This window comes from Vanellus vanellus, assembly GCF_965231255.1.
Source record: "Vanellus vanellus genome assembly, chromosome: 7".
Lineage (NCBI taxonomy): Eukaryota > Metazoa > Chordata > Aves > Charadriiformes > Charadriidae > Vanellus > Vanellus vanellus.
The window spans coordinates 2916829-2939160 of record NC_138912.1 but is presented as its reverse complement, the minus strand read 5'-3'; the positions used below and the strand labels follow the sequence as shown (position 1 = coordinate 2939160).

The 22332-nt window shown below is 36.9% G+C and overlaps 1 protein-coding gene across 1 annotated transcript; it reads left to right on the top strand.

The window, feature by feature from the left end:
* Positions 1 to 217: 217 nt before the first annotated feature.
* MKI67 (marker of proliferation Ki-67) lies at positions 218 to 22009 on the top strand. The gene is made up of 15 exons (XM_082486737.1): positions 218 to 322; positions 1828 to 1909; positions 1991 to 2106; positions 2617 to 2686; positions 3534 to 3612; positions 5535 to 7034; positions 7363 to 7601; positions 8301 to 8724; positions 10743 to 10858; positions 11057 to 11228; positions 11315 to 11446; positions 13692 to 14905; positions 16080 to 16155; positions 16712 to 19795; positions 21335 to 22009. The coding sequence occupies exons 1-15, from the start codon at positions 231 to 233 to the stop codon at positions 21484 to 21486; spliced, it is 7548 nt and encodes a 2515-aa protein (XP_082342863.1). The 5' UTR covers positions 218 to 230; the 3' UTR covers positions 21487 to 22009.
* Positions 22010 to 22332: the final 323 nt, after the last annotated feature.

Here is a 22332-nt window from a genome sequence, read left to right as displayed (position 1 = left end):
CCCTGTATAAGCATCAGTTTTTCCAAATATGCAGTGCCTTCAGCTTCCCGTGTATGATTACAGTGGCTGCTCATGGTAAATACTTCCCAGTTTTCTACACAGGCAACAAGTAAATGGCACTGAGATTCTTCTGCTGCATTGATGTACTTTGATAAATATATAAAGCATTATTTGGATGAGTAATTTTGACAGTCTTTTATAGGTAAGTTTCCTGAGATTTGAATTTGAAGATGCCGCTCTTTGGGAACATTATTGTAATTAAACGGAATGGGACTGATGGAATTAGTTTTCCACTTACTGCAAGTTCTTGTTTATTTGGAAGGTGAGAATTTGAGTACTTGCATACATCAAAGTAATGTTTGGGATAATTTTCCTGCAAATTATATATTTTAATACTTATTTGCAAAAATAAATGTTTGTTGATTTGTGAGTGATGTTCAGGGGAGGGAAGGCGATACTGGACTAAGGTTAATTGTAAGACTAGAAAGATGAACTTCATTTTTGTTACCTCTTTTTGTCCTCTCCTTGCCAGAACTGCTATTTTTTGTTAAAGTTTCTGGCCAAAGGATATCTAGGGAAGGGATTCAAAGTAATACACAGTTGCCAAGCAAGTGATGGTATTCTTTTATCCAGAAGCAGTTTCCAGATAATTGACTAGTGAAGAGAAGCATGGTACATGGCTTGTATTTGACTGTCTTCATTACAGTAGTGTTCATCTCAATTTTAAATTTTTTTGGTTCTCCAAAACCTCAGTAATGGAATACATCAGCCAATATACAGAATTAATATTAAAAATTAATAAGAACTTACACCTTCTTCTCCAATCTTGAAACTCGCTTTGACTTACACAGTTGAGTGATAGTGGGTTTTGAGCTTGATCCAGCTATTTTACATTAAAAGACAAAATTAATATATCTGAACGGTATATGTTAAGATTTGACTAGGTGATCTTACTACAAATAGGCTTCAAACAAAATGTTTTTACTTCTCTTAACTAGGTCTGTTCAGCACTTTACTGGCTGATAGATTTATTCTATAACTGTAATTATTCAGTCCAGAATCAGATTCCATAGTGAAAGTCTATAGGAGGCACTCCAGTGTCAATAATACTGTTCTTTGGCTTCAGCAGAGGTGCCCAGACAGGTGGTACAAACATTAATTTATGTCAGCTACATCAGTGAGAGGTGTCAGGTACTTCTGTGAACACTACCTCTAGTATGACAGCTGATATGTTTGCTGCCTAAGACCCAACAGCATGTCAAAAGCGTAATGAGATTAGCTTGGGGAAAAAAAAAAAAAAAAGACAAAGTCTATACTCTCAAAAACACAGCTTTCACTTACTAACAACTTCTAAGAAGGTAGAAGTGGCTATCCAGGTGAGACCAAAAGTCCATCTACCCAGTATTCTGTCGCTGAGAGGGATTAGTAATGAACACGTAAGAGCAAGCTTAAGAGCGCCTGCTACTATATTCTAAAAATATTGCACAGGTCTTTGGCAGCTTGCAAGTCAGGAAACAGGTAATCTCAAACCACCAGATATCTGGTGTAGACACATCTCTTGACTCGTGAACTGCTTTTTTCAGAATTTTGGTATTTCATGTGTTTTTCTGGTATGGATTCTCTAAGGTAGAAGTGTGAGCTCCTGTTATTTTTTGCCACAGTTGAAAGACTTAGGTAGTTCATTGTCTTCATATTACTGAATTTAAGAGAGTAGTGTGATGCTGTACAATTATTAGCTGAAAAGTTGGGAAATGACCTAATTGTATAACAGTCAGATTTTTCCATCTATTGTGTGTCTTGAAACTCAAATTGTATTTTTACCCGCAGGAGAACAGAATGTGATATTCGCATCCAGTTGCCTCAGGTCTCAAAAGAACATTGTAAAATTGAAGTAAATGAAAACAAGGAGGTAAGATATACATATTTTAATGATATACGCATTGCATCTTTGCATCTCAGCAGGCTACTGAAATGTTTGTTTTATTTTTAGGCAATATTGACTAATTTAAGTACAGTAAATCCTACGCAGCTGAATGGTGCTTGTTTTCAGCAGCCTGTACCTCTGAAGCATGGAGATGTGTTAACTATTATTGATCGTTCTTTCAGGTAAGTGGCAATGACAAACTGTTAACGCCTCGATCCTAGAATGTGTTCTGTGGGCAAACAATGCAGAGAGCTTTGTGGACGCCTGCTCTTATTGGTGGCTGAAGATACAGAAGATGAATGTAGATTAATGGGAAAAATTAAAATGTCATTTTACCATCTTGAGAAACAGAAGTTAATCTAGTTTATTTCATATTTCTTTACAAAGTATTAGAGACCTTTTTCAGAAGGCAGCATTGCTTAAAGATATATTTGTTCCCACCACTTTTATGTTACATTAAGCTAAACCAGTAAAGATAGAATTGTCTAGAGAGATCATTTTGATTTTGTTTCAAGGGTAGTCAGTTTTAGGGGAAAACTTAGAAGTATTTTGATGTAGTTAAAGCCTTTAAAAGTGTTATCTGTGTATTGTTGGGAGTGGACAACTGTTGCTAGGCTTATCTTAATAATGGGAATTCAGTCATCAGCTATTTGACAAAAATGGTAGTCTTAATTTTTAATTGTTTCTTCCAGATTTGAATATCCTCTCCAATCAACTCCAAGAAAGAGGCGTTCTAGGACTATAAAAGATGAAACGCTGCAGGTAATTTTGTGGCAATTTGTTGCAAGTACGTTGGTATTAGTAGTGATACGATATTCTGTTTCCTTGGCCTGTTTTCTTATTAGGAATAATTTTTCAGCCACAGACTGTCTTTCTGTCTGAAAGTACAAGTAAACTCCTTCAGATAAATACTTTTTAAAAAATTAATAATTTATTAATTTTAGACTTGCAGTTGCTGGTAGCAGGTAATTAATAATCTATGATGTTACTAATACAGGTAAGCTATTAAAAATTAATCCTTAGTTTTTTCAAAGAGAGGGCGGGATGCAGGAAATACAGAGTACGGACATTGGATATTCTTGTACTTTAAATGAGGAAGTTTACCCTAGAGAATAAGCATTCATTTTTTTGAAAATAATAAGTTGTTCTATGAGCTAGTACACTAATGTAACGTTGGAATTGATAAATATCAAACTAAACCTATCTTTTAATAATTTATTTTCATTAGTTTCTTTTTTTTTTTTTTCTCAGCAAAACTTGGGTGTGTGTGTTATGTTATAGTTCTCTTATTTAAATAAAGATCATCCAGTAGGTCTGGTAGGAAGGCAAGATTCAAATATGCTTGTATATTTTCTTATGTACAGCTGCATTTAGAGCTAATAATTTCAATGATAAAACAGGACTTAAACTCTTGCCTTCTAGGGCCTCAAATGTGTATTGATGAATGTTCTTAAACTTTGAAATATTCTAGGATTTCATTTGAATACTCTTAAGGCTCTTTAGTAAACAATGCATATGTTTTTATAAATCTAGTGGTTTTTCAATGTCCAGTTGAAAGTTAAACTGTAAAATATTTGTTGCTCTGCTGTAATATTGTACAAATTTACAGGTTCTTCATGTTCAGCAGGTGGCAGAAGAGGAATCATTACACAAACAAACTTCAAGACCTAAAAGTCTTCGTGCTTCAGGTTGGTACCTGGTTTATGGGGAATTTTTTTCTTCCCCCTTAACTGCATTTATTCCTAGCATAAGAGGAAAAACAAGGTTGGAAAAAGGAAAAGAAATGTATTTTGAGACTTTTCAATCTGAGTACAATACATCTTGTTATGTCAGTCTACTATCTTACCATACTTAGATGCTGTGATTTACCAAAGCTAAGTCCTGCCAGGAGAAATCCGCTTAATTGCATCCTGACAAATGGGCAGTAACAGTTAGCCTGGAATTGCCAAAATCCAAATGTATTGCTTTAAGTGAGTTGTGCAAATTCAGTTTATGAAGATTGTGGCTGAGAAAGGAGTTCAGTACACCAGCTTTGCAAATGCAATACAAATGTTACTTCAAACTGATATGTTGCCTATTACATTTTACTTTTCAGCAGTATCAAATATAACATGGCAATTTCACCTTTGTGATTAAAATTTGCCTTGCAGTTCTCTGTTGACCTAGAAAATATCTAGATCCCTTTTGAGCAAATAAAGCATTATCTCATGTATTCTTTCCCAGTAAGAAATTGAAACCGGTATAGTTTTAGACATATATAAGAAGGGTTAATTTTGCTGATTGAGATAATAGTTCACAATAGCTGTTTTGTGTAGGCCCAGTAAAAAATCTTCTAAGTCTGGGTAGTTATAGGCCATGGACTGGTTAAATGGCAGGACTTCAACTTCGCATCCTTCTTGTTTTGAGTAATGCTACTTTCATGGGAAGATACAAGGTTTCTTAGATGGAGACTATTTATCTACAGACAGGATTGGTTTTTGTGGAGAATGTTTGTTCCAGTGCAAAAAACCCATGGTATTTCAAAGTGTTCCATTTCAGTGTGTTGTTGTAAGCGCATGTAAGTTGTATTCACAGGATTTGGGTAATAGGTTCCCCAACACTGTCCTACAATACAACAGTCTTTGCTTCGTTGTTCTATCAACTTTAATGGAACAACTTGTCAGCTCAGTAAAGAAAATACTGACGTACTTGTCTGCAATTGGGTAAAAGTTTTCATAGAAAGATCTGATTTCCTGTTCTTTCCTATGTCTCTCTTCTCCCTCTCACTCCTTTTCTGGGAAGATAATTGTCAGTCTTTTCCTTGTATGTCAGAGTTTTTACCTTCATCTTTTCATGGGCTATTTCCCATCACAATTAAGAAAAATCAACATGTATCAGCATTTGTTTCAGCAGATGTTCATGCTGACATAAAGTCATATTGAGAAATACGCTTTGTAGGTGTATAGAAGTACACAAGGTCTCAGCTTCTTGCGGCTGAGAAGGACACCTCTTATCAGATGAACTCTGTTAGCTTGCATACACCCCTCGGTCATGGAAAATGCAAAGTGAAGCATTCCTTGGATGCACTTCAGAGATGGCAGTAGAAAGGCCGCACACATGCAGTCACTTGCTTTGTCTCATCTGGAAAGTGGCGGCTATGCTTTATTGCCTTGCTTTACCCTAAAGAAGGATTGCCACAGCTCAAGCAATACAGCACATCTGTAAGCGCAGGACAGAGAGCAGACTGAATTGTGGTAAGCCAGTATCAATGGTGGTTTAATTCTATGCTCATACATTTGTCTCATGGCAGCCCTGAAAGATGTATATGAGCCATTGATTCTGAAGAAAAGCAAAAGCATGAAATACCAAGTGCCTTACCTGAATATGGGTTAAATTCCAGATTACAACTTTAAATTTTATGTTAAATGTTTCAATACTAATGCTTCTGTTATGAGAGAAGTTGTTATTGTTAAGAGCTTTATTTACAGTACTGTATCCTGGACCCTGGTTGACTGTCTTGGGAGAGGAAAGGAAGGAATTTTTATCTGTGTTTATGGAACTCTTATTTGTAATGCTGCAGTTCTTAGGTAACTCTGCATCGTATTTTTGTTTTGTTTTGCTTACTTTGTAGATAATGCTGAGTGGGAAGAAAAAAATGCCAATGAAAATAAACAAAGTACAGAGGAAAATATTTCCAAAGCTTTACCCTTCAAACTACAAACACCCAAATCTGCACACAGAATACATCAATCTATTAAAAAGCAAAATGAAATGTCTCCCTTTAGTAAACTTTATGAAAAACTGAAACAAGATATGAAAGTGAAAAAATCTCTGCAGGAGGGAAATGTATCTCAACAGGCTGCAAAAGAAGATGGTAGGAGTGTTCTGCTAGAAACAAGTGCTCATATTTCATCATCAGATTGTGTTTACAATCTGGGAAGCCCGACTAAAGAAAAAGAAATAGGGAAAAGTGAAAATATCGAAGAAGGTAAAATAAAAGTAAAGCAAGAATTAATCAGTTCAGAATTTAACCAGATGTCAGCTATAGGAAGTGCTACCAAGAAGAGTTTTGCCAGAAGTCCTCGAACTTCTGTTTCAAAGGAGGTGTCAAGAGATACTGGTAAAAGAAGTCACTTGCAGGATCATAAGGAGCTAAGTACACCAGGCAAATCTGAAGGTACTGAAATTACAACCACACCCAGTAAGGAGGATGATGGAAATGGAAATGCAGCATTTTTACTGAAGCAGTGCTCTATAGAATGTTTGGATTATGCAGATAAAAGTGAAATATACAGCTCTGCAATAGCATTAGGTAAATTAGCACAAACAACTAACACAACAAATGTTCTGTCTACACCAACACGTAGAAGGAAGAGTCCTCGGTCTCATTTCATATCACCTACCAAAGAAACTAGTGGAGTGAATCCTGCAAATACTGATGCTCCAACAACTCCACAACGTGTGTCATTGAAACGTAAGTCTTTTTCAGAAATTGCAGCTGAAACTCAAAGGGAAGATTCAGTGTGCAGAAATGATAGCCTCAAACAACTGCCTTTGGCAGAAAATAAATGCTTAAAACAAAGACGGAATAGTAAACAACACACACCAGGAAAACCTGTAAAAGAAGTAGTGCCGAAAGAAATTTGTGATCAGGCAAGTTTTGTTAACTCAACAGAGGGACATTGTGAAACTCCTGCCTCTCTCTCTAATTCCAAGAGTCCCAGAAGAAATAAGAGGCAAAGTAAAGAATTATCAAACAAAAGTGTCCGTTCAGAGACACTGGCTTCAGAAGAGTTAATGTCAGAACTGGCATCTCCTGCTAGTCAGAAATCTGATTCTGGAAGAAGAAGAGGTGGGCCAAGGACCTCTGGACTGCTAACTGAAAAATCTTTGGAGACAAATGCTGTTCAAGAACATTGCGATAACACTACAGACAGAAAAGAGAGTGGAATTAAAGAAGAGCTGGCCACGAAGGGGTATCATCAGAAACGAGATTTGGAAGATGCCAGTGTTATGAGACCTCGTAGACTGTCATCAAAGAGAAGGTCTTCTGGAAGTGCTACTGTACTGAAAGACAATGAGGCTGTCTCGGAACTGAATATTTCTGGCGTGTTGGCTGAAGAAGAATCAGGTAAATACGTTTAATTCCCTGCCTCATTGTTTTTGTACTTGACAAATTCTCATAGCGTTTTTATGAGAAATTTTCCACTTACATAAAATGTAGAACTTGTTGCTGACTTTAGTTCTACAATATTTATTATGTAGTCATATTTGACTAAAATAATACACAATAATATGTATAAAAGTTTACTCAATTGAATCTATTTCTCTTTAAAGTAAGTTACCTTCTGGTATGTTTCCAACTTTAAAATGCGAGAGTAAGCACTGTTTTCTATGTAGGTTAACATGTTGACTTGAATTCTTGGATATATAGAAATATTTTCAATTGTTATTTTTAGGCAAGACAAAGAGAGTATCTCAGAAGAGGAAAAGTGGTGACTTGTTACTTCAGCCTTTAGGAAAAAAGAAGAGAGTATCTTTTGGTGGTCATCTAAGTCCAGAACTTTTTGATAAAAGTTTGCCTCCCAACTCGCCCCTTAAAAAAGGTGCGATTCCTGCCAGACTGAGCTTGCCGTTTGGAAACTCGCCACGTGCTGTTCTGAAAAAGGCTCAGGGATTGAAGCACTTTGCAGTTCAGGTAAACATTAAGAGTAATGAAGTTGTTAAGACAGTTAATGTGAACAGTATTTATAACTTCTAAGACTTCTAAAAATTAAAAATTAGTAGTGAACCTTGTTAGATGTATGTTGGGAAGTGGAAATTTTAATTGCAAATTTGAAATCAGCATTTTTTTAACTTCTCCATTGTAGGAGAGGGCTTAGTTTGCCCTTTATATCTACTTGTCTTTATACAGGAAGTGTGTTTTTATTCACCTCACACTCTACTGCTCATTCTCAGGCACATGTAGGAATATATTTCTGTTGGTGCTTAGCAGCAGTGTCTACAACCTCCAGTTTACCATAAATAACAGAAAACAGAACAGTAGTTTGTTGGCAGACTGTGCAAGCTACTGCCACGTAGTTTGGCTAGAAGTTTGAAAACATTTGCTGTTGATTTAAACTAATTAAAATAAGTGTAGTGTAATTGATGTGAACAAAAGTTTTGAATAAAGTGCAATTATAAAATCAGTTAATTCAATTGAATTTGCATGTGTTTTGTGAGACTTGAAATTTAAAACTTGTTACAATTTTGTTTTCAGAGAATAACATTTAAAGCTTTTTCAAATGATCTGATGAAATTTTATACTATTGTATTTACTTGTCAGAGATGTTAATGAGTGTTTGCAGTTCAGGTATGAGCAGTAACACTTTAACTTTATGTATTTTTTTTCTAGCAGGAACTTTCTGAACATTTGCCAAAAGAAAAAATGTCACCAAAAAATTCGCCAGCCCGGAAGTCCCCAGCTGCCTTATCCCCTGCCTCTGGGAAGGCAATGCCTAAATTTATTTCAGGCTCTCCAGCCCCTTACATAAAAGGACGTTTCTCTGTTTCTCACATCACGACACCATTACCGATTGCAGAAGAGAAGGTTGCTGTTGCAGAAGACGTGAATACCAATGAGAAAAATGGTGCCCGAGTGAAAACACCTAAATCTTCTCACATTAACCACGATGGTAAAACCTTTTTAACAGCCACACCTGACAAATTAACGAGAAGTGCACAACTTGCTTTGAAGGTCACGCCCATGAAGAGGAGAAGTGGGGCTGTAGCAGTTATCAATGCAAAAAGAAGAAGTGGTGCTTCTAGTGCCAATTTACTAGGTTTGTTTCAGCAGTTAATTTTTAATATTAATTTTAATTCTTTAAAATACAGGAACAAAACTGAAGTAGGCCTGTTATTTCCTTACTCAGAGGCCACCAAAGGATTGGCATATTTTCTGATGGTTGTTGGACTTGTTGGAAACAACAACAATTCCCATTGCAAAGTGTTATTCTCTCATTCATAAAGCAAATTACTAAAGCATATGTAAAACTATTTAGAACACAAATCTTAATGGTCAGAAGTTGAAAAATTATAAATAGAATTAAGTTTCGTCTTGCAAATTTAGTTGCAATAGTGATCCTTTAAGTCCTTCAAGTTCAAGTAGTATTGACCTAAATCAAATTGTATCAATTATACCAATTTTGATTTGAAAACATGCACTTTATAGCCTTCCTCAAACCAGGACATAGCTTCAGTTTGTTTTCTTTGTGCCTGCACAGTACACAACCTTTGTCCATGGACTGGACTGACTTAACTGTTTACAGTGGTATATAACAGATATAATTAAAAAATAAGATAATAACTGGGTGTTAATTTGAATATTTTGAAATTGAACTTCTGAATTTGAATGTTGAACACTAGTTTGAAATAGTTTTAACAGCATTGGAAACATTAAGATAGGGGAGCTCTGGTTCTTGAAAATTTTATTGTCGAAGAAACTTACAGATAAGGTATCTTTGTCATCTGTTTTTGTAAATTAAATCAATTTGACTTTTTCCAAATCAAATTTAAAGCTTGCCACCAGAACCACCATTCACCCAGGAATTTTTATTGCTCTTTACTATCTCCATTCTTTGTGGTGTCATTTGAAAATTTTGAACAACATACTACATGCAATGTCCCAATGATGGTCTCATCATTATCATTACACAATGAGATAAAATCACAAGCCTTCACAATACATCCTGGTTAATATAGCTGAATGTGGTATTAGTCTTTTAGCGAAATAAGTGGGGTTTTTTTTCAGTGGCTTTGGTTGGTCCATTGATTTTAATATCTGCAGAGTGCTTCACAAATATTAATGACATACTGGTTTTCACCAACCATTTGTAATGTCTAAGTGGTTTAATATCAGTGCATCGGTTTCTTCAGTAATATGAAAAGAACACCACAGTTCTTAAAAAATTTTGGATATCTACTTTGTATCCAAAATAAAATTTGCATTTCCAATGCTTTTTCAGATAATTTCCTGTATGTTTGGCATTTTTCTGTGTATCCTGAACACCCTAGCAATGACATTCCCCTTTTTACATCTGCTTAAAAACAAGTAATTGTTTCTTGTATATGATCCTTATCTTCTCATAGCCTATTTCTGAAGTAAACAAAGTAGATCTCCTACCAACTTACAGCTTCATTTATTACACAGCTGTAACTAATTCCCCGATTCCTCTACTGTGTAGAGAATGATGCTGTGATAAAGGTAACCTTGCTTTGGGAGTTTTCAGAGTATGTTATAATGATAACACGATGTAAGAAAAAAATATGGAAGGTCTGTGTCGGTCTAAATGCTGTAAGCAATATAAATAAATAATTTCCTGATTATGAAATTCCTTAGGAAGGTGGTGAAAGAAAAGCTTGATATGTTTCACTTGTAGCATCAGAGAAATGACTTCTATCTCATGTCCCACCAGGGAAAAATTTAGGTATATTAATGAATAAGACTGAAAGTTCCTATTGGGAAAAATTATTTCCTTACAAAAAAGTGAGGTCAGAATTGGGTCAGCATTCAGCTCTAGGATCTAGCATCTATTTGACACTTTATGAAGCTTTTTGTTGTTGTTGTTTTCTTGTGGAAAGCCGTACTGGGTACTTGGACACTTGCTAAACTTTAGCTGAAATTGGGTCTTCCAATTCAAAGCATTTCACAGAGCACTTTAGTATAGGTGTTGTCAGGTGACACAACAACCGCTTTCCTATGCCTGACTGCAGCAAATCCATTGGAATCATAAAGAAATAATTGTGAACTTCCATTTATACAGCTGAAGATTAAAGTGGTTATTTCTCTTTTGCTTTCTAGTTGCAAAATCTTGGGCAGAAGTGGTAAAATCGGGTGTTGCAAGACCACAGCCAAAGACCGTTAAAAAAAGTGTCCGAAAAGGAAGATCCCTAAAGAAGATAACCCAATCACCAAAGGTATTGTTTTTCTTTTTTTGTGTGTTTCTTTTTTTTGTTTGTTTTTCCATAACCACAAAACAGCTTGTAGGTATTTTGCTATAGTATGATGTTAAATGAGCGTTGATGTCTTTGTCGCAACATATAAGAAATGGAGATTTTTATATAAAAGGAATCTTTGTTTACTAACTTATTTTTATTGTTTTTTCCCCTCTGCAGACTCCAGAAAGAAAAATAAAAGGTCATTTTAGTACAGGTCATGCAGCGTCACCTGCTACAATAGTTGTAGGTAGAGCTTATTCCACCACAGTCAGAACAGCTGGACAGGTCCCTAAAGTGGTAAAAAATCCTATTTTGAAGGTAAACATGAACATGGATGAAAGCTTCACAGGTAAGTTTTTAAAATCTGTTGCTCACTTTTCCAACTGCAGTTCTTTTGTCAAAGCATATGCTCATTTCTCTGAATGTAATTTATAGGAATGACTGAAATGTTTCAAACTCCAGAAAATAAGAGTGGAAAATCATTACCTTTGGCCACTGTTCAGAATGATTTTACACCGACATGTACTGCAATGGAAATTTCTGAATTGCACACCCCTGAAGAATCTGGTATGTTTGTTATTTAAAACGAAAGGAAACGTTTCGGTAAAATTAGGGGTAGTTGTGTGTCTGCTACTTCAGACAGTGAGTAGTCTCAGCCTACGCAGACTTGATGTATTGAGATGAAGCATCTGGCAACCCCTAAAAGGAAGGAACCACTGATTTTTATCATGTATTAAAAGACATTTTTGTAGTTCCAGTTAATTTTGGGGTAGGTGTTATTCTCTTATTTGTTCTATTTGGTATGAAACGTCAAGGTGTTAAAGTGTTGTTTCAGGCAAGTCTTGCACTGAAGCACTGTACTTCCTTAATCAGTTGTCTGTGGATACATTTAAGTCCAGTGATAAAGTTTCATAGCAGGGAGAGGTTATTGTGTAGTCTTGCAGAAAAAGTATTTAAAATTCTATTAAATTTAAAAGTCTATTTAAAATAAAAAGTGTCAGGTTAGGAAGATTTGTATTAAGATGGTACTTTGTTGTACATCTTTTGCTAATAACCTTGCATACCCGTCATTGTGTCCCTGTATAACTCAGAATTCTTGAGATTAAAGTTCTGTTTTCTTGAGAATTTTACAAAACTGAGCATCTACTGAAACACCAAGAAAAATCAAGGGTTAATCCTCCAATATTTAAAATAGTAATAGTTGAAATGTGTTTTGGTTTATTTTGGATGTTGTGGAAGATAGGCTTAGGTATAACAAACCTTGTTATAACTTCAGAAGGAAGTCTAGTAAAAAGTGTTTTCTTTGAAAAGAAGAAAGAGTATAGTGAGCTTCATCCACTTGAAAATGTCCATTATCGGCTGTCGTTTATCCTGTTATTTAGCGCTTTCCTTAAATCGGTGGGCAAGCAGGCTGGGTGAGCAATTGGCTATCAGGTTGGGTTCAAAGAGTTAATAGCAAATGTGGTTACATCAGGCTGGTGGCCAGTCACCAGTGGGGTCCCCCAGGGCTCAATTTTAGGGCCAGTGCTCTTTAATATTTTTATAAATGATCTGGAGGCAGGAATCAAAAGTACATTAAGTTAAGTTTGCTGATGATACTAAACTAGGAGGAGCTGCAGACTTCCTTGAGGGTAGAGGATTTAAAGAGAGATCTTGATAGACGAGAGAGCTGAGCAATCAGCTAATGTATGAAATTTAACAAGAGCAAGTGCCAGATTCTCCACCTGGGATGGGGTACTCCTGGTTATACATACAAATTAGGGGATGAGATGCTGGAGAGCAGCCCTGTGGAAAGAGATCTGGGGGTTCGGGTTGATAGTAAGCTCAACATGAGTCAACAGTGTGCCCTGGCAGCCAAAAGGGCCAGCCATGTCCTGGAGTGCAACAAGCACAGCATAGCTAGCTGGTTGAGGGAAGTGATTGTCCCACTCTGCACTACACTGCTGCACACAGCACTTGAGGGGGGGGCTGCAGTTTTGGACAGCTCAATATAAGAAGGACATCAAACTATTAGAGCATGTCCAGAGGTTTCTTCAGCTTGGAGAAGAGAAGGCTGAGGGCTGACCTTATCACAGTCTACAACTTCCTCAAGGGGGGGCAGTGGAAGGGGAGGTGGTGATCTCTCTGAGCATCGAGAGGACACAAGGAAATGGAATGAAGCTGCATCAGGGGAAGTCCAGGTTGGACATTAGGAAAAGGTTCTTCAGTGAGAGGGTGGTCAGTCACTGCAACCAGGCTCCCTAGGGAAGTGGTCACAGCACCCAGCCTGTCCGAGTTCAAGAAGTGTCTAGGTGACACTCTTAGTCACGTGGTTTAGTTTTAGGTAGTCCTGCGAGGAGCAGGTGGTTGGAGTCAATGATACTTGTGGGTCCTTTCCAACTCGAGGTATTCTAGGAAACAAAGTTTACAAAAATCTCTTGTCATTTTTTATTTTGTTGGTGTCAGAAAGGTCAAAGGTGTGTTCTTTAATGTAAAAATTTCTGATCTATGTCTGGTATTGCTTAAAAACACAAAGGAAATTGCAGTAAAAAACTAGCACCACTAGAAATTTTAGGGACAACAGAGAACATTAATTTTATATCATTAAATAAGAAAAAAAAAGTAAAATTTTCTTATGGTCAGTTTTTTAAATGCATGCTGTGCCTTATCAAAGCTAATTACCAAATCAATTGTCGATGCACACTTTTGGATTTTGGTTTGTAGAAGGCTCAAGGTGTTTGAATACATTTTACTTATTTATACAGCAGTTAGAATGCTTGTATTTTCTGCTTAATGTTTTTTCCAAATTACATAAATCTACTACTTATTGCAGGAGAGATGATGGTTTCCCCGTTAAATAGTTCAGATGCTTCAGAACAGAAACAAGACAGTCCAGGCATTTGTCACTTGCTGAGAAAGGAGTCTCTAAACTCTGTGTTTGATGCAATATCCACAAAAACTCCTGAAAAAAGAAAAGCTATACTGGAAGAAGATAGTAGTGTGGATTGTTTGTCAATAATTCCAGCAAAAGAAGCATGTCGAGTGAAATCAGGAAGTAAAAGGAATACTCCAAAGCAGAAGTTGGAGCCAGCTGAGGTCATGTCAGGCATCAAGCAGCTTTTAAGGACCCCAGAGGAAAGGTCAGAACCAGTAGAGGCCTTGTCAGGCATCAAGCAGCTCATGAAGACTCCAAAGCGTAAGCTGGAGCCTGTAGAAGTTTTGTCGGGCATCAAGCAGCTCATGAAGACCCCGAAGCAGAAGCCAGAGCCTGTAGAGGCTTTGTCAGGCATCAAGCAGCTCATGAAGACCCCGAAGCAGAAGCCGGAGCCTGTAGAGGCTTTGTCAGGCATCAAGCAGCTCATGAAGACCCCGAAGCAGAAGCCGGAGCCTGTAGAGGCTTTGTCAGGCATCAAGCAGCTCATGAAGACCCCGAAGCAGAAGCCGGAGCCTGTAGAGGCTTTGTCAGGCATCAAGCAGCTCATGAAGACTCCAAAGCGTAAGCTGGAGCCTGTAGAAGTTTTGTCAGGCATCAAGCAGCTCATGAAGACCCCGAAGCAGAAGCCAGAACCAGTCGAGGTCCTGTCGGGCATCAAGCAGCTCATGAAGACCCCGAAGCAGAAGCCAGAACCAGTCGAGGTCCTGTCGGGCATCAAGCAGCTCTTGAGAACCCCTCAGCAAGAGTTGGATCCTATCACAGATGAAACTGCCTTTAAAAGATTGCTGAAGACTCCAGTAGAAAAAAGGGAAGCAGTGAAAGATGTGGCAGGTGTTACTTTAATCAAGAAAAATCCAAAGCTGAAGTATCAACCAGTAGAAGACATGATTGGTGTCAGCCGTATTTTCAAGACACCAAAGGAAAAAGTTGAACCCATAGAAGATGTGTTTGGTATTAGTAGACTAGTGAAGACTCCGAGAGAGAAGTATCAACCAGTTGATGATTTTGTGGGTCTGCAAAGGCTGATGGCAGAACCCAGGCAGAAATGTTCTGATTTTGAAGTGGACTACGTTGGAGTTGCAGAAATGTTTGATATACCAGAGGAAATTAAGGTAAAATACTGTCTTTAGCTTTTGGAAGGAATGTATTTAGACCTTGAAGCCTGTGGTTGAAATGAATTCTTAGGCTTCCAAGTATATCATCTCGTATGTAACAACACCTCAAATATGTCATGCCCGTAACCTGTTGAGGAAAAGATACCGTCTAGAAAAACATCTCCTGTTGATTTGAAAACTGTAAAGATGACAGTCTTTTTTTTTTTCTTGGTAGCTTTGTCCAGGTGAATGCCCCTCTGCTAGAAGACATAGCTTATTACAAATTTGAATCTGAGCACTTTCTTTTTTCTGGTCACTTGTGCCTGTTATGTTTAAAACAGCCTTTAAATTGCTTACAAACTATAGTGAAATTCTTTCTTAGCCTTCCTTTTCACAACCAAAGCTTTTTTTTTTTTTTTGTACAGCTGCTTCATACACTGTAGATTAAATTTTAAGCTCTCTTTTTGTCTGCACATCCAAAAGTGTTGAGCATTTGACAAAATAGGTTACCATGTGATCAGTTGATTGATCACTATGCCCCTACGTCTTTCATTCATTGCTTCCTGAATGGATGGCTATTTTATAGCGATAGCTTTATCGCTGTACATTTGCCTATGTTAATATGTATTTTCTTTGAAGGAACCTTCCCTAAGTAGTTACTGAGGTTGCTCTGGATGACTATTCTGACCTTATAATTCACAGCTTCATCATTCTTGTAATTTGTGAATTTTATTAGTATTGATTTTTATGTTCATTCCCAAATCCATATGTAAAATGTTGAGTATCACTGGGCTTAGTGTGTTCATCAGTGTAGAACTACAATAGACCACTACAAAATACTCAAATGATTCAGCTTCCATACCGCAGATTCCTTTTGAGCACTCATTTAAACACTTTTCAGCCAATTTAGTTAATACTTTTTTAAAATCTATGCAGTGTTTGTTATCTTTCAATCTAAAAACTGCTACACTAGCTCAGATGGCAAATATTAGGTTTGATTTATTTTTTTTTTTTATGTGTGCCAATTTAAAATAATGGATGCAGTTACAAAACTAAGTTGATTTCATTTTTAGAAGAAAGTATTTGACAAGACTTTCTTCAACTATTACTATACGTTAATTTTGTATTGACTGGCTCCATTATTTCTTGTCCTGTCAGATCTGTATTTATTGATTATTGTTTATTCCCTCAGGTCAGATCAGTAAATGTTATGGATTCTAAGCAAGAAGATACTGCACCTCCTTGGACTAATTCCAGCCATAAATTTGGTAAGTACAAATATGTTTTCTTTAACTAGAGGAATAATGAATATACAAGGTAATGTATGTTGTTATAAAGTTTGACACATAAACACGTGTTTTAAAAATTTCAAAAATATACGGTGCAAAGCATGCATAGCTCATGGTATTTGGTGTTCATCCCTAATGAACGCTGGACTCTGGAATTCTACTGGTGTAGAAGCAGCAGTGTAGTAGTTTGCTAGTGTGGTAATGTTGACATCTCCAAACATGCTAGTGTAAAAACCTGATATTAAGGTCTCCATTTAAAAATTTTTAAGAACATAGCTTAAAACTATTAATACTGCCTACCAAATAAGCCAAACATCTTTGGTCAGAAGCCTGGCCTTTAATTTAGGAGTTGGTTAAAATAATTATTTATTTATTTGTTTTTAAATTAAGAATATTAAGCGTGATTTGTTCGACCAAGATGACTTTGTCAGGAAAATGGAAACTCACAGATATTTTGATCAGCCATAATAATATGTAACTTTTGTTTGTGTTCTTTTCTATGTAAAAACTTTGGGGTAAAAAACCCATATTTTAGAAGACAAAGGAAATATTTCACATGGTGAAGATTCTCAACAGAAGGAATCAACTAGTGAACACCAGTCTACCAAGAGACCAACAAGGGGCAGACCATGGAAGACAGTATATTCTGCTTCAGCAAAGCAGTGTGCAAAGGGTTTGAATTTAAAAGCATTGCAAGGTCTGGAAAAAGAAGGCACCCAAGAGAAGGCGGGAGAGATCAGTACAACTTCAGTAGCTAAAAATGAAGGAAGAGGAAGGAGAACAAACCGTTGCACGCAAGAAGAAATTGGTTCAAAGGACCCTGATCAAAAAAAAGTTGAAACTGTTTCACTTGTGGAACTGCACAGAGCTACTTATAGACCAGGAAGAGGTAAAAGGAAAGAAGCGAAGGAGGCAAAACATCCAAGTGAGAATGTTGAGTCTTGTAGCAAAGATTCCTCCGTGCTATGCAAAGAACCTGCAAATATGAAACAGACTTTGCAGGAGGATGGCATCAATAGCATAATAGAAGCTGAAGGTGATCCAGCTGTAAAGACAGTAAGTGTATCTAGTAGCATTCAAAATGAAAATTGTCAACTGCAGGCAGGTCTAAAAACACCTGAAAACAAATCTAATGATGGTGGTGTAGAAGACAGTGAAGAAATGCTTCTGTCGCCTGGGAAGAGGTTTAGAGTAGTAAAAAAAGTAGAAAACGCAGAACCACTGATTCCACCTAAAAGAGGAAGAAGAGCTAGGAATGACCAAGTTAAGCAAGCTTCTTCAGAGGACCTTCATGGGACAACAAGGAAGCTTCGCAAAGAGCCATCAGCAAAGATGATACAGAGATATGAACGGACTTTTGACAAAGATACTGAGACTGCCACAGCGGAAGTATCTGAAAACAAAACTAAACTTGAAATAAATATAATGGAGAAAAGAGTTAAGTCTTTAAGAAGTGCTAGAAAGCACTCAACTGAAGTAAAAGCAGACAGTTGTGGGATGGGACTTGAAAAGATACAAAACATTCAGAAAAACGAGGAAACTTCAGCTGTAACTGATGCTGAAACACACTCATATATCACAAATGAGATTAAAGTATCTCAGGGAGATGAAACAGAAAATGCTCAGCAAAATACAACGGAGGCATCTCAAAGATTAAAGACAGAGTCACCTTCTGGAGAGACAAACAAAATGCCAGTCACTGCTCTGAACTTGGAAGCAAACAGAAGTACAGTACAAGAAACAAATCAAACTAGAAACAGGAGAGGCAAAAATGGCTCTTTGGAGAAAAATAATTATGAATTTGCCGAAGATATAAACAACCTAGAATTAATTACTCCCCAAAATAAGTCAGAAGCAGAAATGGATGAATCTTCTCGCAAAGATTCATTGAGCTCTGTTTGTGTCAAGAATACATACCAAGTCACGAAGGACCAGAACGACCCAGCTGGCACATCAATACCTGCTGCAAACAGTGACAGTCTTGCTCGTGGCCGTCAAAAGCGGACAAGAAATGAACATGGAATACTTAAACCAGACCAAACTGAAATCCTGCAAGAGAATCAAGCACAAACAAATCGAATTGCATGTAGAAGAGGCAGAGGTAGAAAAGTTACTTTTGAACATGAAGAAGCCAGTTCCAAAGCAGTTGGAGGAAAAAGGAGTTTTCCTGGGGATGACAAAGATGGTCAGCATGAGACTTCAGAAAATCCTTCTTTCCAAGTAAGGAGGAGCAGAAGAAAGCAAGTTGATTCCATGCCACAAATAGCTTGTTCTACCTTTATGGAAAAAGAAAAATTAATTGCAGATCACAGTAAAGATGAGGCTTTTGTAAAGGAGCGAGATTCAGCTTTGGAAGCTACTCCCTCTTCAACAGAAGACAATCTGCTGAGACGAGGGAAAAGACGAGAGGTTGCTGCAGCATCACAAACATCTAGATCTCTTTCTATCAGAAAAAGACATGGGTTGCTAGAAGGTGATGATAAAAAGATGTCTGTGAGAGAAGATCAAAATCCAGCTTTGGGAAATGAAACTTTGCAGGCAAAAGAAAATGCATCAGCAAGGGACAAAAGGAAAAAGATTGCTCTAGCAGCAGAGGCAAAAAGTTCATCTCTCCAGAGAAAATGTGGCTTGTCAAAAACCAATGATAAAGAGGAGAGTACTAATGAAGAACAAAATACGCCTTTGGAAACAGTGTCCTGTGCAAAAGAGAAGGCATTAGGAAGGGGCAGAAAGAAAGAAACTGCTCTGGCATCACGTGCAACTAATTATATTTCTCTTAGAGGAAAACGTGGTTTGCCAGCAGACAATGGTAGGGAAGAAGCCCCTAAAGAAGATCAAAATGTTCCATTAGAAACTTTTGATTTATCTGTAAAAGAAAATCCACTGAGAAAAGGCATAAGGAAAGAAATTGCTGTCTTGTTAGAACCCATAAGTTCTACTTCTATGCTGGGAAAATGGGGCTTATCAAAAGGAAGTGGTGGAAGGAATAAGTATGGGGAAGCAAAAAGGCTGATTTTGGAAAATTCTACTTCCCAAGAAAAAATGGATCTTTCAAAAGGGAACTCAAGGCAAACAGTCACTTCGCTGGCTGTTAGTTCTGCCTCACTTCAAGGTTTGCCAGAAGATGGTAAGAATGAAACTCCTGAAGAACAACAGAGTAAACTTGTGGACATAGCTCCATCTGCAAAAGAAAATCCATCAAGAGTGGGCAGAAAGACAAGAACTTCTTCCAAATCTGGAGAACCTAGTTCTACTTTTCTCAGGGAAAAACCTGTCTTGCCCAAAGGTAGAGGTCAAAAGAGGAATCTTAAAGAAGGTGAACATACATCTCTAGAAAATAATTCATCCCAGGAAAAAACAAGGCAATTGAGGAATAAAAGGAAAAAGGTAGAATTCACGTCAGAGGCAGCTACATCTACCCGTACAAACAGCGACTTGCCAGAAAATGGTAACACTTCAGAAACTCAGAATGTGTGTTTGACATCCATTGGTTCCGAAAAAGATAATCAGTTTGGAAAAGGAAAAGAGGTTAACCCTATACAGCAGGCAACTTCCACTTCTCGCAGAAGAAAATGTCAGTTGCCAGCAGATGACTTAGCATCCAAAAAATTAAAATCAGGTAAGGCAAGAATTTGCTTTCTGTTTTCTAAGTACATCAAAGTTATTTATAGATATAACAATAATGTGTACAAAACTTTAGTATTACTGTGGGCTGCCATGCTTTAATATAGAGAGTAGGTCTTCAATATAGCAAGAAGACTGAAGTAAATAAGATAACATAGGATAACATAGACCTTATATAAACAAGATATTTTTCCTAAGTAGAAGGGATTGAGTTTATGGGATATGACATGTATTCTTCCTCTGTTGGGGTATTCAAATGTTTTCATCCTCTCCTATAATACATTCTGTCTCAATCCATACCAGTGAATTGTAGCTTAGAGTAAATACAGCAACTGGCTTACATGCAGAAGGTGGTAATGACAGAATATGATAATCACATTTGTAGCACGCATTCGTCATCTTGTTTTCTCCTAAATACAATGTAAACTCCTGCTTTTATGTCTGTAGGTTTTGGAGGACCTTTACTAGTCATCAGCTGTTTTTTTGAAGTTGATGCTAGAAGGGCTTGAAGCTAAAAAGGCAGCAAAAGTTCCCCGTGCCTCCCATTTCGTCCTTTACCGTTTTGCTTTCCCCTAGCCTATAGAACTCTTGCTGCAGACATCTACAATATTCCCTAGGATTTTCAGCTTGACATGGTGTAACTTAAAAGCCGCCATGGTGCAGTTAGAAAATACGATCAAATAAATGCGTGCAGATAGAAAAAACAGGGAACCTTTAGAGCTACATATTGAGGAATTTCCTGCTAAATTGTGTTAAACTTTGTGATTTGACCATGCCCTTTGTTTCATTTCTCTTTGGCTCTTTCCCTTTTCTGTTGCATATGCTTATCCTCATGTAATATGTACATCTATTTTTGCCATGTATCTGTCTTCGTTTACTGAGTTTTCTTTTGTTTCCCTTTACACACTTGCTAGTTCCTTCTTCCTGCAGCTGATATATGTACTTGCTGAATGATTGATCTCTTCCGATACCTTACTACCTGCCTGGGTAGCTTCTTTTCCAGGAAGGTCATCTTACCCCACATGGATTTTAGTGACAGTTTCTATGTCTGATGCTTGTGTTGATGCTTCTGTCTTGGAGCAGCTTAACTTTTCTGTGCTATCTAGGTACTTACATAGGTGTCCGGTCTTTACAGTTAATAGCCTGACATTCCAGCTTTATCTGGACTGTAAAACAATTAGTTACTATATACTCATTTTGGTAGGATTTTTCTTCGACGTTAGATATATTTTAGTTTTACATATCAGTGGAAAGAATTTTAGCTAAAATGGTAGCTAATTGGGTTTGGTGCTCTCATTAATGTTAACCTACTTTCAGAAATAGCTGTAAGTCCTCAGGGATCTATCTTAAAGGATATTGGATGTGCGTAAGTATGGGGTTTGTAACGGGTTTGTTGAATTCATAGATGTAATCTTTGGAATGTAGTCATTAGGGACATTTCCTTTAAAAACAATGTAACTGAAGATTAAATTTCATATAAAATGCTTGATTTATGATAAAAAATTTACAGTTAATTTTTTTTATGTACAAATAGAGAGTGATGAAAATAGATCGCTGCAAAAAGGAAAAAGAGGCAAAACTAAAGAAGAACTTGGCAAAGAGGCTGTAAGGGCTACTCAGACTACTGAAGGAACGGACAGGAAGACAAGATCAAGCGCAAGAACAAGTGCAAGAACAAGAAAATAGTCTTAACAGTCACAGAACCAGTTTTTAAATTGATTCAGTAATTAAATTGCAGGTTTTTAATGTGAATTGACTTGTACTCAGATTTTTAATCTCAGATTTTATAAAGCAATCACTGAACTATGATATCAAAATATATTTCTTTATCTGTTTACAGATGCAGCATAGATATCTGTTTTAATAGGTTTGTCTATGTGTAGTGGTTCCTAAACCATGGGGTGCTTGTGCGAAGCTGCAAACATAAATCTTTTTGTAACAGTATTTATCCCTCTTTTTCTGTTAATCAGTACAGCAGTCAGAAAGCCATATTGCTTTACTGCCAGTTTAATTGTAAGCTATTTTCTGCTTAAATTTGTGTGCTTGTTTTTGTTTTTTTTTTTCATTGCAGTTCTGTAAATATTCTTTAAAAAGCTATAGATGTATTAGTGGAATTATGCTGAAATTTTGATATTTTTTTTAAAAAAACTTAAGTTCATTGTACTTAAAAGTGCAGATTTATAAGTCATTAAATTTGTAAACAATTTGAGACTTGTGTGTTTTCTGTTCTTAAGAACAGTTACAAATGTATACTTACTACTGTCCTCTTACAAGTGTCTTTCAAAGATTTATTCTTTCTAGCCACATGGCACGTTTTTGAAAGTGCAACGTGAGTCTTCTTCAGCACAGATGCTTCTCTTGTAAAGACGGCCGGACTGTGCAGCACTTCCATGTGTGAGTGAGCCCTGGTAAGAGACAGGAGTAGTATGTGTATGAAGGTGTGATGTTGCCCCTTTTCACAGAATTAATTAAATGTGGAGTAGCGGTTTGGAGACCATTTTTGGAGATCATTGTCTGCAGTGTAAGGTAATA